At 48.0% G+C, this 19,344-nt stretch overlaps 1 protein-coding gene across 2 annotated transcripts in view; it reads right to left on the bottom strand.

The window, feature by feature from the left end:
• LOC106606482 (cAMP-dependent protein kinase type I-beta regulatory subunit) overlaps nucleotides 1-19,344 on the bottom strand; it is a 236,251-nt gene that overhangs the window by 115,937 nt on the left and 100,970 nt on the right. For both annotated transcript variants that reach the window (XM_045715631.2, XM_045715632.2), the window contains one exon: nucleotides 2,467-2,528. In XM_045715631.2, coding sequence (XP_045571587.1) covers nucleotides 2,467-2,528 — 62 coding nt within the window. The remainder of the gene's footprint in view (nucleotides 1-2,466; nucleotides 2,529-19,344) is intronic.

Below are 19,344 nucleotides of genomic sequence, written 5' to 3' on the forward strand. Positions count from 1 at the left end.
CGGCCTCCTCCACGTCTCCTGATGTATGGCCTGTCTCCTGGTAGAGCTTCCATGCTCTAGACACTACGCTGACAGACACAGCAAACCTTCTTGCCACAGCTCGCATTGATGTGCCATCCTGGATGAGCTGCACTACCTGAGCCACTTGTGTGTGTTGTAGACTCTGTCTCATGCTTCCACTAGAGTGAAAGCACCGCCAGCATTCAAAAGTGACCAAAACATCAGCCAGGAAGCATAGGAACTGAGAAGTGGTCTGTGCTTACCACCTGCAGAACCACTCCTTTATTGGGGGTGTCTTGCTAATTGCCTATAATTTCCACCTGTTGTCTATTCCATTTGCACAACAGCATGTGAAATTTATTGTCAGTCAGTGTTGCTTCCTAAGTGGACAGTTTGATTTCACAGAAGTGTGATTGACTTGGAGTTACATTGTGTTGTTTAAGTGTTCCCTTTATTTTTTTGAGCAGTATATATACTGTTAAACCATAGATATCTTTGGCCAGGAGCTGCAGCAGAGTCCAGACAGTGAACAGTGACATCAGTAGTCTGTAGTGTATACTGTAGTAATGTACTGTAGTAATGTACTGTAGCTATATTACACAGCAGCTGGGAAGCTCTCTCTCTCTCCCTCTGTCTTCCTTCCCCACTGCCTCTCTCTCTCTCTCTCTCTCTCCCTCTGTCTCCCTTCCCCACTGCCTCTCTCTCTCTCTCTGTCTCCCTTCCCCACTGCCTCTCTCTCTCTCTCTCTCCCTCTGTCTCCCTTCCCCACTGCCTCTCTCTCTCTCTCTGTCTCCCTTCCCCACTGCCTCTCTCTCTCTCTCTCTCTCTCTCTGTCTCCCTTCCCCACTGCCTCTCTCTCTCTCTCTCTCTGTCTCCCTTCCCCACTGCCTCTCTCTCTCTCCCTCTGTCTCCCTTCCCCACTGCCTCTCTCTCTCTCTCTGTCTCCCTTCCCCACTGCCTCTCTCTCTCTCTCTCTCCCTCTGTCTCCCTTCCCCACTGCCTCTCTCTCTCTCTCTGTCTCCCTTCCCCACTGCCTCTCTCTCTCTCTCTCTCTGTCTCCCTTCCCCACTGCCTCTCTCTCTCCCTCTGTCTCCCTTCCCCACTGCCTCTCTCTCTCCCTCTGTCTCCCTTCCCCACTGCCTCTCTCTCTCTCTCTCTCTCTCTGTCTCCCTTCCCCACTGCCTCTCTCTCTCTCTCCCTCTGTCTCCCTTCCCCACTGCCTCTCTCTCTCTCTCTGTCTCCCTTCCCCACTGCCTCTCTCTCTCTCTCTCTCCCTCTGTCTCCCTTCCCCACTGCCTCTCTCTCTCTCTCTCTCTGTCTCCCTTCCCCACTGCCTCTCTCTCTCTCTCTCTCTCTCTCTGTCTCCCTTCCCCACTGCCTCTCTCTCTCCCTCTGTCTCCCTTCCCCACTGCCTCTCTCTCTCCCTCTGTCTCCCTTCCCCACTGCCTCTCTCTCTCTCTCTCTCTCTCTGTCTCCCTTCCCCACTGCCTCTCTCTCTCTCTCCCTCTGTCTCCCTTCCCCACTGCCTCTCTCTCTCTCTCTGTCTCCCTTCCCCACTGCCTCTCTCTCTCTCTCTCTCTGTCTCCCTTCCCCACTGCCTCTCTCTCTCTCTCTCTGTCTCCCTTCCCCACTGCCTCTCTCTCTCTCCCCCCCCTCTCTCCCTCTTCACCCACCTCCTAGTTATCACCAAATTAGGACAGATACTGTACAGTCCACCACAGGACCACTGTCTGGGGGAAGCAGGGAGGGAGAGAGAGAGGGTGTGTACACACCTATATGTGTGCCTATTGCCTGAATCTACTCTATACTGTGTGTTTGTGTCTGTTTCTGTGTGTGCCAATGTGTGGCTTAATCTGTTTGTGTCTGTCTGTATGTGTGTGTGTGTGAGAGCTTACAGTAAGTGTGTGGCTACGTGTGTTTGTTTGTCTGTGAGTCTGTGTTCGATAGGGACCCCCCCCCCCCCCCCCAACAAATATGTCTGGACCAGATTGGCTCTGTTTAGCTTGAAAGGCTATGGGATGTCTAGACTGAGACCTTGGACTGCTGCGGTTAGACTGGGTAGTTACTAGCTGGCACAGCCACAAGGTCATAAACCCTGCCTATTTCTAAAAAGTATCTTCTTAAAATCTGATTTTAAACCTAAACCTAACCTTAATCACACTGCTAACCTTATATTAAGACAAGAAAGCACATTTTTGTTTTCATGAATTTGACCGTTATAGGCAATTTTGACTTTGTGGCTGTGGTAACTAGTGACAACTGTCAGACTTGGAGGAAGTCACACTGACATCTGGTAGAAAGAGAGGGAGTACAGTCAGTACTGCATGTCTGCAGGAGTACTACAGTCTGTGTGTGTGTGTGTGTGGTAATACTACAGTTCAGTTTCAGTATGTACAGTAGGTCTACTATGTGTTCTGTACATGTGTGTATTACAGAGTTAACACATTATACATTATGTTCACAAACCTTGCTGAATAACTGTCTCTCCTGCAATGTGCATGACAGGGAACATGGCATCAAATATGTCACTATGAGAAAGAGAGAGAGAGGGAGAGAAAACAGGGGTTAGTATTGCCATTTGTCCGTCACACACACACACACACACACACACACACACACACACACACACACACACACACACACACACACACACACACACACACACACACACACACACACACACACACACACACACACACATCTCACACTCTCACACATACACCTCAACATAGAAGTGTTTTCCACCAGTGATGTGTGACATTAGAGAAAGAGCAGTCTTCAACACAACCGTTAGTGCTCTCATCTCAGTCCTTTATGAAGGGGATCAGGCTGCAAACAAACACGGTAGCCAAAGACACACACACACACAGCCCAGAGAACTCTGCATGACCCGGTCACCACACACACACACACACACACACACACACACACACACACACACACACACACACACACACACACACACACACACAGCCCAGAGAACTCTGCATGACCCGGGGACACACACAGCACCTCAGCCCCAGCCCAACCACTTCCAATACACACCTGGACAAGCAGACCGCTAACCCTTCATCATCATCATCACCACCAGCTCCCACAATCCATCTGGAGCTCTGTCATCAACTCTACACCGTCCAACACACACATCCTGAGTCCACCACATACAGTAAAAACAGGCATGCAGTCACTCAGAAATGCAAATGATTCTTTTTGAAATACTGTAGCTGCCTACCACCCAGACACAACTGTAATGTTGACAGGTGGAGGGGGGCAGAGAGAGGATCATACTGTACAACTAAACTGGCTGTTTAGGACCACCAGCCCTCCTCCACCTCCTCCTCCACCCCCCAGTGGTCTGTCCTGTTTAGGACCACCAGCCCTCCTCCACCACCTCCTCCACCCCCCAGTGGTCTGTCCTGTTTAGGACAACCAGCCCTCCTCCACCACCACCACCACCTCCTCCACTCCCCAGTGGTCTGTCCTGTTTAGGACCACCAGCCCACCTCCACCACCACCACCAGCCCTCCTCCACCTCCACCCCCCAGTGATCTGTCCTGTTTAGGACCACCAGCCCTCCTCCACCACCACCAGCCCTCCTCCACCTCCCCAACCCCCAAGTGGTCTGTCCTGTTTAGGACATTCAGCCCTCCTCCACCTCCTCCACCCCCCAGTGGTCTGTCCTGTTTAGGACCACCAGCCCTCTTCCACCACCACCAGCCCTCCTCCACCTCCTCCACCCCCCAGTGGTCTGTCCTGTTTAGGACAACCAGCCCTCCTCCACCACCACCACCACCACCAGCCCTCCACCTCCTCCACCCCCCAGTGGTCTGTCCTGTTTAAGACCACCAGCCCTCTTCCACCACCACCAGCCCTCCTCCACCTCCTCCACCCCCCAGTGGTCTGTCCTGTTTAGGACAACCAGCCCTCCTCCACCACCACCACCACCACCAGCCCTCCACCTCCTCCACCCCCCAGTGGTCTGTCCTGTTTAGGACCACCAGCCCCCCTCCACCACCACCAGCCCTCCTCCACCTCCACCCCCCAGTGGTCTGTCCTGTTTAGGACCACCAGCCCTCCTCCACCACCACCAGCCCTCCTCCACCTCCACCCCCCAGTGGTCTGTCCTGTTTAGGACCACCAGCCCTCCTCCACCACCACCAGCCCTCCTCCACCTCCTCACCCCCCAGTGGTCTGTCCTGGCTTGTGTCACTACCAAGTCACTACCCCTCTGTTGAGAGCCCTGTTGTGGGATAGGCCTAATTGGTCTGCGTGGGTGTTGTGGCTTGTTATGCTTGTTGTGCACCACTCCATCAAAGGAGCAGCTGAAACTACTGACTGTCTAAAAGAGTGGCTGAACAAAACTAAAAAACCTGTTTGTTGCAGCTGGTACATTTTAAAAGTGTATGTGTGTGTGTGTGTCTGTGTTCAGAGCCACATGAGGAAACTGAGGCGTGACTCTGCAGCACCAGCCTGGTATCATAGACTAGACGTAACATAGTAAATGTAAATCCTGGGCACTCAAAATAGTATGATATGTTACGTTTGGTATGGTTACATAAGACAGGTGGTTACTTAATCCTTTACACTCATGGGAATTGGCCTATATGCATAGGGATTAATTGAAATGTTTCTTAAAGAAGAAAAATTAAAAGCATATGCTATGCATAATCACGGTAGCAATCAAAAGGGAACCGTTCTGAGATTATGGGAAAATGATTAGACTTAAGGTCTAAGGCACTGCATCTTTAGGGGCGTCACTACAGACCCTGCAGTGCTAGTGGCATCACTACAGACCCTGGTTAGATTCCAGGCTGTATCACAAATCGGCCATGATTGGGAGTCCCATTTGGCGGCACACAATTGGCTCAGTGTCATCCGGTTTAGGGTTTGGCCGGGGTAGGCCGTCATTGTTAATAAGAATATGTTCTTAACTGACATGCCTAGTTAAATAAAGGTTGAATAAAGGTTAAATAAAAAAATAAAAGGTGAGGACACAACAGTTCACCTGACAAGACTGAATACAAACATTACACTGTTGTGTTTATTTTATGTGCATTTTACATTTACTGTACTTTTCGCGGCAGTTTCTGATAACGAAATCTGAAAATACGCTGTATACTGTACATTCATTAACATGATACAAATATTCCTGGAAAATGTGGTGTAGGTGCAACATAAGACAAAACAATGACAAGGGTTTGAGTGGGAGGACTAACTGGTGTCTCCAAGTGGACACACACCTCTCAGTTCCTGTTGGAGCTAGGAACACAAGCATTAAATATGTTTATGCAACCAATATCAGTTCATTTGAGGAAATACAGCAAGAACACTTGTAGTTGTTTTGTTTGGAAAACAACCCTGAATCCCCGCAATCACACAATTACTGTTGTTGTTAATGGAATCAAAAAATGGTCCATTATAAATCACAATCTAGGTCAGGTGGGTATCATCTGAAAGCCGGCTCTAATGCCAACACGAGTAACTAAGTCATAAAATACGTTATTACAGTTAGGATTTCACAATGCAATTCAGGGAAACAGATCATCATTTTGGTGAACATAGAAAGGAGTCATGAGTGCATTCAGGTGGGTGTGCTGTTGTGAATGTTCAGAACGTCTGTCAGTCAAAGCCCATACAGTGCTGTGAAGCACAGAGCCTGAGCTCTGATGTCATGTTTAGCATGTTACTGTACAGCTACTGTGTTCCAATGTAGGCATTTATCAGTGCCCAAATCTGACATATCAACCCGTATACGGGTATGAGTGTAAAAGGCTACGGCAAAAAATGAAAGGAGGGTGGTTGGTTGGAGTGGAGGGGTAGGTGTATAACACGAACGTCTAACAACACAAAGGTTGGGTGTTCGAATCTCACCACGGAGAATTTTAGGCAGGTAGCCTAGTGGTTAGAGACAGGTAGCCTAGTGGTTAGAGACAGGTAGCCTAGTGGTTAGAGACAGGTAGCCTAGTGGTTAGAGGCAGGTAGCCTAGTGGTTAGAGGCAGGTAGCCTAGTGGTTAGAGACAGGTAGCCTAGTGGTTAGAGACAGGTAGCCTAGTGGTTAGAGACAGGTAGTCTAGTGGTTAGAGACAGGTAGCCTAGTGGTTAGAGACAGGTAGCCTAGTGGTTAGAGACAGGTAGCCTAGTGGTTAGAGACAGGTAGCCTAGTGGTTAGAGACAGGTAGCCTAGTGGTTAGAGACAGGTAGCCTAGTGGTTAGAGACAGGTAGTCTAGTGGTTAGAGACAGGTAGCCTAGTGGTTAGAGACAGGTAGTCTAGTGGTTAGAGACAGGTAGCCTAGTGGTTAGAGACAGGTAGTCTAGTGGTTAGAGACAGGTAGCCTAGTGGTTAGAGACAGGTAGCCTAGTGGTTAGAGACAGGTAGCCTAGTGGTTAGAGACAGGTAGTCTAGTGGTTAGAGACAGGTAGCCTAGTGGTTAGAGACAGGTAGCCTAGTGGTTAGAGGCAGGTAGCCTAGTGGTTAGAGACAGGTAGCCTAGTGGTTAGAGACAGGTAGCCTAGTGGTTAGAGACAGGTAGCCTAGTGGTTAGAGACAGGTAGCCTAGTGGTTAGAGCATTGGGCCAGTAACCGAAACGTTGTTGGATCGAATCCCTGAACTGACAAGGTAAACATCTGTCGTTCTGCCCCTCAACAAGGCAGTTAACCCAGTGTTCCGCGGTAGGCCATCATTGTAAATAAGAATTTGTTCTTAACTGACTTGCCTAGTTAAATAAAAGTTCATTAGCAACTTTGCAACTACTTAGCATGTTAGCTAACCTTTCCCCAAACCCTAACCTAACTCCTAAGCCTTAACCTTAATCCTAACCTTTACCCCTGGACACCTAGCTAACGTTAGCCCCCAAAAATTGGAAATCATAAATTACATACGTATTGCAAATTTGTAACTTATTGTATGAATTGCAATTTGTAATATATCATACAAAATGGATGATGGACATCCACAAATTAATACGTGCTATATAAAACGTAACATATCACACTAAATTGATAGAGATAGATTTAGATTTACTATATTACGTCCACTCCTGAGTCCAGGTTGGCAACACACTCAATGGGTCGTTTAAATGCATTGTGTTGGTTAGTTCTGCAGCACAATAAACAGGTTGTTTAAATGCATGGTGTTGGTTCGTTCCACAGAAAAGCTAGTGGGATGGGCAGGGACAGGAAAATATCCATCCCTCCCTATCTTTTTTTATCTTACTCTCTCCCTTTCCCTCACTCTCTATTTGCCTCCCTCCCTTCCTCCCTCCCTCTGTCTCGGGCATATTTATCTATTAAATCAGCTGCATACCATCAGTCTTATATTAAAATATATAATAAATATATAATAACAATAAAAGAAGCTGGATATCAAAGACATACAGAGCCACAGGATCCACTGAGTGTGTGTGTGTGTGTGTGTGTGTGTGTGTGTGTGTGTGTGTGTGTGTGTGTGTGTGTGTGTGTGTGTGTGTGTGTGTGTGTGTGTGTGTGTGTGTGTGTGTGTGTGTGTGTGTGTGTGCGTGTGTGTGTGTGTGTGTGTGTGTGTGTGTGTGTGTAGTAGGATATGTGAATGCGGAAGTACAGATGTGAGGTGGTAGAGGTGAGGTGAAGTGGTGGAGGTGGGGGTGGTGTAGAGGTGGTGGTGGTGGTGGAGGTGAGGTGGTGGAGGTGGGGGTGTTGGAGGTAGAGGTGGTGGAGGTGGGGGTGGTAAAGGTGGTTGGGGTGGTGGTGGTGGTGTTGTGGGTGGTAGAGGTGGTGGGGTGGTGGAGGTAGAGGTGGTGGTGGTGGTGGAGGTAGAGGTGGTGGTGGAGGTAGAGGTGGTGGTGGTGGAGGTAGAGGTGGTGGGGTGGTGGAGGTAGAGGTGGTGGGGGTGGAGGTAGAGGTGGTGGGGGTGGAGGTAGAGGTGGTGGGGGTGGCAGTAGAGGTGGTTGGGGTGATGGAGGTAGAGGTGGTGGTGGTGGAGGTACAGGTGGTGGGGGTGGTGAAGGTGGCAGTATAGGTGGTGGAGGTAGAGGTGGTGGGGGTGGTGGAGGTGGCAGTAGAGGTGGTGGAGGTGGAGATGGGTGGTGGAGGTGGCGGTGGCGGTAGAGGTGGTGGAGGTGGAGATGGGGTGGTGGAGGTGGCGGTAGAGGTGGTGGGGGTGGTGGAGGTGGCGGTAGAGGTGGTGGAGGTGGGGGTGGTGGTAGAGGTGGTGGGGATGGTGGTGGTGGTGGCGGTAGAGGTGGCGGTAGAGGTGGTAGAGGTGATGGTGGAGGTGGTGGTAGAGGTGGTGGAGGTAGAGGTGGTGGGGGTGGTGGTGGTGGAGGAGGTGGCGGTAGAGGTCGTGGTAGAGGTGTTAGAGGTGGTAGAGGTGGTGGTGGTGGTAGAGGTGAGGGTGGTGGAGGTAGAGGTGGTAGAGGTGGTGGTAGAATGACTCCCTAGGTATTTGATGATGTGATGAGGTAGTAGAGATTGTGGAGGTGGAGGTAGAATGACTCCCTAGGTATTTGATGATGTGATGAGGTGGTAGAGATGGTGGAGGTGGAGGTAGAATGACTCCCTAGGTATTTGATGATGTGATGAGGTGGTGGAGGTGGTGGTGGTAGAATGACTCCCTAGGTATTTGATGATGTGAAGAGGTGGTGGTGGTAGAATGACTCCCTAGGTATTTGATGATGTGAAGAGGTGGTAGAGATGGTGGAGGTGGTGGTAGAATGACTCCCTAGGTATTTGATGATGTGGTGGAGGTGGAGGTAGAATGACTCCCTAGGTATTTGATGATGTGAAGAGGTGGTGGTGGTAGAATGACTCCCTAGGTATTTGATGATGTGAAGAGGTGGTAGAGATGGTGGAGGTGGTGGTAGAATGACTCCCTAGGTATTTGATGATGTGGTGGAGGTGGAGGTAGAATGACTCCCTAGGTATTTGATGATGTGAAGAGGTGGTGGAGGTAGAATGACTCCCTAGATATTTGATGATGTGATGAGGTGTATAAAAGTTGTGTTGACAAGTTGGATTTGGCCAGCTGGTGGCTCTGTGATCTCCAGCTGGCTGGCCACTGACACACACACACACAACACACACACACAGCACACACACACACACACACACACACACACACACACACACACACACACACACACACACACACACACACACACACACACACACACTGTACTAACAAAGACACGCATGCACGCAAATGCAAGGACATTCCTGCCCCCCCAAACCGGTGTACATGATACACCCAACATCCCACCTATACATACACAAGCACATAAAAACAACACACACACACACACCATCCCACCCACTCTACACCACGGCACGCCACAGTGCACCTGAGAGCTACAAGCCACTTAGTAGTGATTAGTCACAACAACATCTGACACAGCACAGCCAACAGCTGATCTCACATCTGTGGCCATCTCACATACAACATGGGGCTTGTTTGTGATGACGTTTCAACAGCTGATCCTAGATCAGGTCACAGAGTTCTAGAGAGGACGAGGACTCAGTCCCTTGACCGGGGAATGTCTGGTGGGGGTGTATCTCAATAGTCTAAAGTGGCATCCTCTCCTCGTCTCCTTACTAGATACTATGTGACAGAACAAGACAGGAGGGGAAAGCTGTCATTCCTTTGACTATTCAGGTCAGTGCAGATGAAGGAAAGGAGACAAGGAGACAAAGCTACTTCAGTCTATTGAGATGGACCCTCTTTCAATCAGCAGCCACACTGGAAACCAGGAAGCTGAGCACTCTGGGACATGCAGTACTTCAGCATGTACCTTCTAGGTGTGTATCTTGGCCTATCCAGTGCCACACCTGTAACACCTGGTCGTTGTGTGTGTGTGAGACTCAGAGAGCAGCCACGATGATGTCAGCCAACGGAATGTGCCAAATGAATGTTCCGGGCCCAGATGTTGCACTTTGGTCTGCAATGATGGGTTGAGGGCCTAGTGATCTGTTTAGGAGAGACAGCACCTGTCAGAATACAATGTAGCCCATGTGGACTCCGCCCCCTCGGCCGGGAGCAGACGATTTAAAAAATACATGTTTTTGTACCCCAGCCAACACTGGGCCAATCATCCAGGATGTGATGCAGCCTGGATTCAAACCAGGGACTGCAGTGACATCTCTTGCACTGAGATGGAGTGCCTTAGACTGCTGCAACACTCGGGAGCCCTAATGCCCACGATGTTACCGTGACGACAGGATCAAAGGGACTATGTTCCCCGGTGTATCTCTCTCTCTCTCTCTCTCTCTCTCTCTCTCTCTCTCTCTCTCTCTCTCGACCCCCCCCTTTCTGTACTCTCTCAATCTATCACCTTTCTTCTTAAGATTGAGTGATTGATCTTAGCGTGTCCTTTCAGCTCCCTGTAGCCCAGTAACGTTGGGGGAGAACGCCGCAGAGCGCCTCACAACAATCGCTGCCCTGTTCTGACAGAGTGAGAGGCAGAGAGAGAGAGAGACCAAATCTATCGCCCAAACACTAGGGCCCAGGAAGTTCACCTGCAACCTGGGGAGGGAGGAATAGAGGGAGAAAAGAGCAGAGAGGGATGGAGGGATAGGTGGTGGTCTATGGAGACAAAGCTCCTGTCACAGACAGGTAGGGGGGAGGATGAGGAAGAGTCGCCCCTGGAGGTAAAGTCTCTTATCTGGCTGACATAACTCTGACTTCACTGCAGGGCTAGGCAGGCTCCCACCCACCTCTACTCTTTAGGGGCTGAGTGCTGTACATTCATCTATTCTACAACACACTGTCTTTCTTCACAACACACACACACACCATAAATCCCACATACCTGTCCAGGACAATACACAATATAGTGTGTGTGTGTGTGTGTGTGTGTGTGTGTGTGTGTGTGTGTGTGTGTGTGTGTGTGTGTGTGTGTACAACAATGTAGATGGTGCATGAAGTAGGTCATAGGAAGTTAAAGCAGATAGTTAACTTAGATCAGGCATTGGGTTGACTGACTGGCATCTAGCAGCAGATCAACTAGACTACAAGGGAACTGATAAGATGTGACGATGATGGTATATGGCTTAATGTATTACGTTTACACAGTACAATGGGTTCATACAGGAAGGTGTGTTAAGGGTTTAATCAATGCAGAAAGGCCTGTTATCAGCCCTCGTACCAGTCCCCAGTGTGATCAATGAGCAGAGAGTGGATGAGACTACTCCCTCTATCACAGCCACAATATCTACCTGTCACCAGCTAGAGTGGAGGGGAGGTGTGTGTGTGTAAGCGATACATGCCTCTCTCACACACGCACGCACGGACGGACACACACAATCACACGGCCCCACACACACACACACACACACACACACACACACACACACACACACACACACACACACACACACACACACACACACACACACACACACACAGTGTTTCAACACCAACTCATTCTCTGATTTATCGTTAGAACTCTTCATCTCAAGCTGAGAACGGAGGGAGAACGATTCTGCAGGGGAAATAGATTCCACAAGACTAGATTCCACTAGACTAAATTCCACTAAACTAGATTCCACTTAAACTAGATTCCACTAAACTAGATTCCACTAAACTAGATTCCACTAAACTAGATTCCACTAAACTAGATTCCACTAAACTAGATTCCACTTAAACTAGATTCCACTAAACTAGATTCCACTTAAACTAGATTCCACTAAACTAGATTCCACTTAAACTAGATTCCACTAAACTAGATTCCACTAAACTAGATTCCACTAAACTAGATTCCACTAAACTAGATTCCACTAGAGTAGATTCCACTAAACTAGATTCCACTAGAGTAGATTCCAAATAAATCAAATCAAATGTATATGTCACAGACACATGGTTCGCAGGTGTTAATGCAAGTGTAGCGAAACGCTTGTGCTTCTAGTTCCGACCATGCAGTTATATCTAACAAGTAATAAACCAATTCCACAACAACTACCTTGTACACACAAGTGTAAAGGAATGAATACGAATATGTACATAAAAATATATAAATGAGTGATGGCCGAACGGCATAGGCAAGATGTAATAGATGGTATGGAGGACAGTATATACATATGAGATGAGTATTGTAGGGTATGAAAACATATAAAGCAGCATTGTTTAAGGTGGCTAGTGATACATTACATCAGGATGGCATAGAGTACAGTATATACATATGAGATGTGTATTGTAGGGTATGAAAACATATAAAGCAGCATTGTTTAAGGTGGCTAGTGATACATTACATCAGGATGGCAAGATGCAGTAGATGGTATAGAGTACAGTATATACATATGAGATGAATAATGTAGGTTATGTAAACATTATCTAATATAAATAATATAAAGTGGCAAGTGATAAATTGATTACATCAATTTTCCCATTATTAAAGTGCCTTGAGTTGAGTCAGTATGTTGGCAGCAGCCACTCAATGTTAGTGATGGCTGTTTAACAGTCTGATGGCCTTGAGATAGAAGCTGTGTTTCAGTCTCTCGGTTCCAGCTTTGATGCACCTGTACTGACCTCGCCTTCTGGATGTTAGCGGGGTGAACAGGCAGTGGCTCGGGTGGTTGCTGTCCTTGATTATTTTTTTGGCCTTCCTGTGACATCGGGTGGTGTAGGTGTCCTGGAGGGCAGGAAGTTTGCACCCGGTGATGTGCAGACCTCACAACCCTCTGGAGAGCCTTCCGGTTATGGGCGGAGCAGCTGCCATACCAGGCGGTGATACAGCCCGAGAGGATGCTCTCGATTGTGCATCTGTAAAAGTTTGTGAGTGTTTTTGGTGACAAGCCGAATTTCTTCAGCCTCCTGAGGTTGAAGAGGCGCTGCTGTGCCTTCTTCACCACGCTGTCTGTGTGGGTGGACCATTTCAGTTTGTCTGTGATGTGTACGCCGAGGAACTTAAAACTCTCCACCCTCTCCACTACTGTCCCGTCAATGTAGATAGGGGGCTGCTCCCTCTGCTGTTTCCTGAAGTCCACAATCATCTCCTTTGTTTAGTTGACATTGAGTGTGAGGTTATTTTCCTGACACCACACTCCGAGGGCCCTCACCTCCTCCCTGTAGGCCGTCTCATCGTTGTTGGTAATCAAGCCTACCACTGTAGTGTCGTCTGCAAACTGATAATTGAGTCGGATGCGTGCATGGCCACGCAGTCATGGGTGAACAGGGAGTACAGGAGGGGGCTGAGAACGCACTCTTGTGGGGCCCCAGTGTTGAGGATCAGCGGGGTGGAGATGTTGTTACCTACCCTCACCACCTGGGGGCGGCCCGTCAGGAAGTCCAGGACCCAGTTGCACAGGGCAGGGTCGAGACCCAGGGTCTCGAGCTTAATGACGAGTTTGGAGGGTACTATGGTGTTAAATGCTGAGCTTTAATCGATGAACAGCATTCTTACATAGGTATTCCTCTTGTCCAGATGGGTTAGGGCAGTGTGTAGTGTGATGGCGATTGCGTCGTCTGTGGATGGTAAGCAAATTGGAGTGGGTCTAGGGTGTCAGGTAGGGTGGAGGTGATATGACCCTTGACTAGTCTCTCAAAGCACTTCATGATGACGGAAGTGAGTGCTACAGGGCCGTAGTCATTTAGCTCAGTTACCTTAGCTTTCTTGGGAACAGGAACAATGGTGGCCCTCTTGAAGCATGTGGGGACAGCAGACTGGGATAAGGATTGATTGAATATGTCTGTAAACACACCAACCAGCTGGTCTGCGCATGCTCTGAGGACGTGGCCGGGGATGCCATCTGGGCCTGCAGCCTTGCGAGGGTTAACACGTTTAAATGTTTTACTCACGTTGGCTACAGTGAAGGAGAGACCGCAGGTTTCGGTAGCGGGCCGTGTTAGTGGCACTGTATTGTCCTCAAAGCGAGGAAAACAGTTGTTTAGTCTGTCTGGGAGCAAGGCATCTTGATCCGCGACGGGGCTAGTTTTTCTTTTGTAGTCCGTGATTGACTGTAGACCCTGCCACATACCTCTCGTGTCTGGGCCGTTGAATTGCAACTCCACTTTGTCTCTGTACTGACGCTTAGCTTGTTTGATTGCCTTGCGGAGGGAATAGCTACACTGTTTATATTCGGTCATGTTTCCGGGCACTTTGCCCTGATTAAAAGCAGTGGTTCGCGCATTCAGTTTTGCGCGAATGCTGCCATCAATCCACGGTTTCTGGTTGGGGAATGTTTTAATAGACGCTGTTGGTACGACATCACCGATGCACTTGTTAATGAACTCGCACACCGAGTCAGCGTATTCGTCAATGTTGTTGTTCGCAGCAATGCGGAACATATCCCAGTCCACGTGATCGAAGCAATCTTGAAGCGTGGAATCCGATTGGTTGGACCAGCGTTGAACGGACCTGAGGGCGAGAGCTTCCTGTTTTAGCTTCTGTCTATAGGCTGGGAGCAACAAAATGGAGACGTGGTCAGCTTTTCCAAAGGGAGGGTGGGGGAGGGCCTTATATGCGTCGCGCAAGTTAGAATAACAGTGGTCTAGGGTTTTGCCCGCCCTGGTAGCACAACCGATATGCTGATAGAATTTGGGGAGCCTTGTTTTCAGATTAGCCTTGTTAAAATCCCCGGCTACAATAAATGCAGCCTCAGGATATGTGGTTTCCAGTTTACATAGAGTCCAATGAAGTTCTTTCAGGGCCGTCGATGTGTCTGCTTGGGGGGGATATACACGGCTGTGATTATGATCGAAGAGAATTCTCTTGGTAGATAATGCGGTCGGCATTTGATAGTGAGGAATTCTAAGTCAGGTGAACAAAATGACTTGAGTTGCTGTATGTTGTTATGATCACACCACGTCTCGTTAATCATAAGGCATACACCCCCACCCTTCTTCTTACCAGAGAGATGCTTGTTTCTGTCGGCGCGATGCGTGAAGAAACCAGGTGGCTGTACCGACTCAGACAGCTTGTCTCGAGTGAGCCATGTTTCCGTGAAACAAAGAACTTTACAGTCTCGGATGTCTCTCTGGAATGCTACCCTTGCTCGGAATTCGTCTACCTTGTTGTCAAGAGACTGGACATTAGCGAGTAGTATGCTCGGGAGCGGTGCGCGATGTGCCCGTCTACGGAGCCTGACCAGAAGACCGCTCCGTCTGCCCCTTCTTCTGCGGCGCCGTTGTTTTGGTTCGCCGGCTGGGATCCGATCCATTGTCCTGGGTGTTGGGCCAAACAGAGGATCCGCTTCGGGAAAGTTGTATTTCTGGTCGTAATGTTGGTGAGTGGACGTTGCTCTTATATCCAATAGTTCCTCCCGACTGTATGTAGTAAAACCTAAGATTACCTGGGGTAACAATGTAAGAAATAACACATAAAAAAGCAAAACACTGCATAGTTTCCTAGGAACGTGAAGCGAGGCGGCCATCTAGATTCCACTAGACTAGATTCCACTAGACTAGATTCCACTAAACTAGATTCCACTAAACTAGATTCCACTAGACTAGATTCCACTAGACTAGATTCCACTAAACTAGATTCCACTAGACTAGATTCCACTAGACTAGATTCCACTAAACTAGATTCCACTAGACTAGATTCCACTAGACTAGATTCCACTAGACTAGATTCCACTAAACTAGATTCCACTAGACTAGATTCCACTAGACTAGATTCCACTAGACTAGATTCCACTAAACTAGATTCCACTAGACTAGATTCCACTAGACTAGATTCCACTAGACTAGATTCCACTAGACTCGATTCCACTAGACTAGATTCCACTAGACTAGATTCCACTAGACTAGATTGCACTAAACTAGATTCCACTAGACTCGATTCCACTAAACTAGATTCCACTAGACTAGATTCCACTAGACTAGATTCCACTAAACTAGATTCCACTAGACTCGATTCCACTAAACTAGATTCCACTAGACTAGATTCCACTAAACTAGATTCCACTAGACTAGATTCCACTAAACTAGATTCCACTAAACTAGATTCCACTAGACTAGATTCCACTAAACTAGATTCCACTAGACTCGATTCCACTAAACTAGATTCCACTAGAGTAGATTCCACTAGACTCGATTCCACTAGACTCGATTCCACTAGAGTAGATTCCACTAGACTAGATTCCACTAAACTAGATTCCACTAGACTAGATTGAGTTTATTGAGTTTATTTGAGTTTATTTTATTTTTACAGGGACAGTGCACATTAATCAACGTTTCATTAAAAGTGCCGGTTTTAGCCAGCCGGCTAATTTTCAACCGCAGTCCCTGGGCAGGTTATTAAAAACAATTACAATATAGACAATCATTGAACAGTGAGCTAGAGTAGATTCCACTAGACTAAATTCCACTAGAGTAGATTCCACTAGACTAGATTCCACTAGAGTAGATTCCACTAGACTAGATTCCACTAGACTAAATTCCACTAGAGTAGATTCCACTAGAGTAGATTCCACTAGACTAAATTCCACTAGAGTAAATTCCACTAGACTAGATTCCACTAGAGTAGATTACACTAGACTAAATTCCACTAGAGTAGATTCCACTAGACTAAATTCCACTAGAGTAGATTCCACTAGACTAGATTCCACTAGAGTAGATTCCACTAGACTAGATTCCACTAGACTAAATTCCACTAGAGTAGATTCCACTAGAGTAGATTCCACTAGACTAAATTCCACTAGAGTAAATTCCACTAGACTAGATTCCACTAGAGTAGATTCCACTAGACTAAATTCCACTAGAGTAGATTCCACTAGACTAGATTCCACTAGACTAGATTCCACTAGACTAAATTCCACTAGAGTAGATTCCACTAGAGTAGATTCCACTAGACTAAATTCCACTAGAGTAGATTCCACTAGAGTAGATTCCACTAGAGTAGATTTCACTAGACTAGATTCCACTAGAGTAGATTCCACTCTCCTCATTGATTTCAATCACATATTGTCCTACTTGGCTTGTTGGGTGACTAATGCCCTGTCATATCTCACTGAAATCCCCAGACAATGTCTATGTGTCTACAGCATGATGTGATAATCATCATAGGATACACTCCCAGTCTGACAGAACACTGCCAATCCCCATCCTCTGATGGACTGATTGACTGCAGATGGAAAAACACTGTTTGTGATGAAACAACTCTCTGTCCTTTGTTTTTCATACCATCATTCTCCTCTTCCTCTGTCCTTTCCCTTCTGTTTGTTTTAATACACACACACACACACACACACACACACACACACACACACACACACACACACACACACACACACACACACACACACACACACACACACACACTGCCACATCAGTGCTATATCGGCGCGTGCCTTTCTTCCGTGTGTGTGCGTGCACTCGTGTGTGTGTGTGTGTGTGTGTGTGTGTGTGTGTGTGTGTGTGTGTGTGTGTGTGTGTGTGTGTGTGTGGCATATTATTGAGCCGAAACACTCATAAAAGGCAGTGCATGGGGGATTCCAGTCATTAAGGTAATCAGGCTAGTGGAATGCTTGTTGTTCTTATTTCAGGTTGGCTGCATTTCGGTGCCACCCCTTCACACGCACGCTCCCTCTCTTCCTGGTCACTGGTGTTGATTTGCTCAGCAGACGCCTCTTATCAGGGCCGACGGGGACGGCTTATATTACCATCTACCAGACTAGTAACACTAGAGGGCTTTAAAGGAGCGCGGGCAGCCACCACTGTCTCTTTGTGCACAGCATGTTGGGTAACATACACACAGAGCTAACAACTGTCTGGATGTGGATTTATGTGTTTACACAGCAAGACATCTCCCAAAGCGATGACTTAAACTAAAGAACAAGACTGAGAAGTACCAAACTAACCCTCACAGCCTGTTCTATGTAGTACGTACTATATCCCAGGCCCTGGCTGTTGGGGTGCTGTGCAGAGGGCTAAGGTGGGCATAGAAACCCCCTGGCCGGGAGGGCACCTTTGGGGTTGCTCTGCCCTCTAACCCAGGCTGGCAGCACCCAGAAAGAGATAGAGAGTTGATTTAGGTAAACAGCATCATCATAACACTACAAATCTGTGGTATAAAACAACATTCTAAAAGTACAAAGCACGGGTCTGCTCTGTGACTCCCAATCTACTAACACACAGCAGCCATGAAACTCCTTTATACCGGCCAGCACTGGCCACAGCTGCTCAGATGGAACAACTCGCTCATACTCATACACACACACACACACACACACACACACACACACACACACACACACACACACACACACACACACACACACACACACACACACACACACACACACACACACACACACACACACACACACACACACACACACACACACGTAACTGAACAAACACACACACACACACTTGCATACAAACACACCACACACACTTATACACACACACAGCAGCATCTGGAAAAGCGTTTGGCAGCAGCAGAGGTTGTTCTGGACAATAGGCAGCAGTGTGAGAGGCTCTGTGAGGATAAAGGAAGGTTTCATTATAAACCAAAGTGATCCAGAGAAGAGGAGGGATTTTTATGACTTGAAAGCTGTTGGCACGTGCTCTGTCTCTCCCCGGGAGGGCGAGGACAAACGGAGGCACTGGCCGTGCCAGCTGCAGCCCACGCCATCTCTCCCGACACGCCTCCCGTTTGCCGCCGCCCGCCGACGCGAGGGAAAGCCCTCTGAGGCAGCAGATGATTAGACGAGACACACTACAGACACCCCACACCTCTAAAAACACTACAGACACCCCACACCTCTAAAAACACTACAGACACCCCACACCTCTAAAAACACTACAGACACCCCACACCTCTAAAAACACTAGACACCCCACACCTCTAAAAACACTACAGACACCCCACACCTCTAAAAACACTACAGACACCCCACACCTCTAAAAACACTACAGACACCCTACACCTCTAAAAACACTACAGACACCCCACACCTCTAAAAACACTACAGACACCACACACCTCTAAAAACACTACAGACTCCCCACACCTCTAAAACCACTACAGACACCCCACACCTCTAAAGACACTACAGACTCCCCACACCTCTAAAAACACTACAGACACCCCACACCTCTAAAAACACTACAGACTTCCCACACCCCACACCTCTAAAAACACTACAGACACCCCACACCCTACACCTCTAAAAACACTACAGACACCCCACACCTCTAAAAACACTACAGACACCCCACACCCCACACCTCGAAAAACACTACAGACACCCCACACCTCTAAAAACACTACAGACACCCCACACCTCTAAAAACACTACAGACACCCCACACCCCAAAAAACACTACAGACACCCCACACCCTACACCTCTAAAAACACTACAGACACACCCCACACCCTACACCTCTAAAAACACTACAGACACCCCACACCTCTAAAACCACTACA

The sequence above is a fragment of the Salmo salar genome, chromosome 03 (assembly GCF_965601325.2).
Source record: "Salmo salar chromosome 03, fSalSal1, whole genome shotgun sequence".
Taxonomy (NCBI): domain Eukaryota; kingdom Metazoa; phylum Chordata; class Actinopteri; order Salmoniformes; family Salmonidae; genus Salmo; species Salmo salar.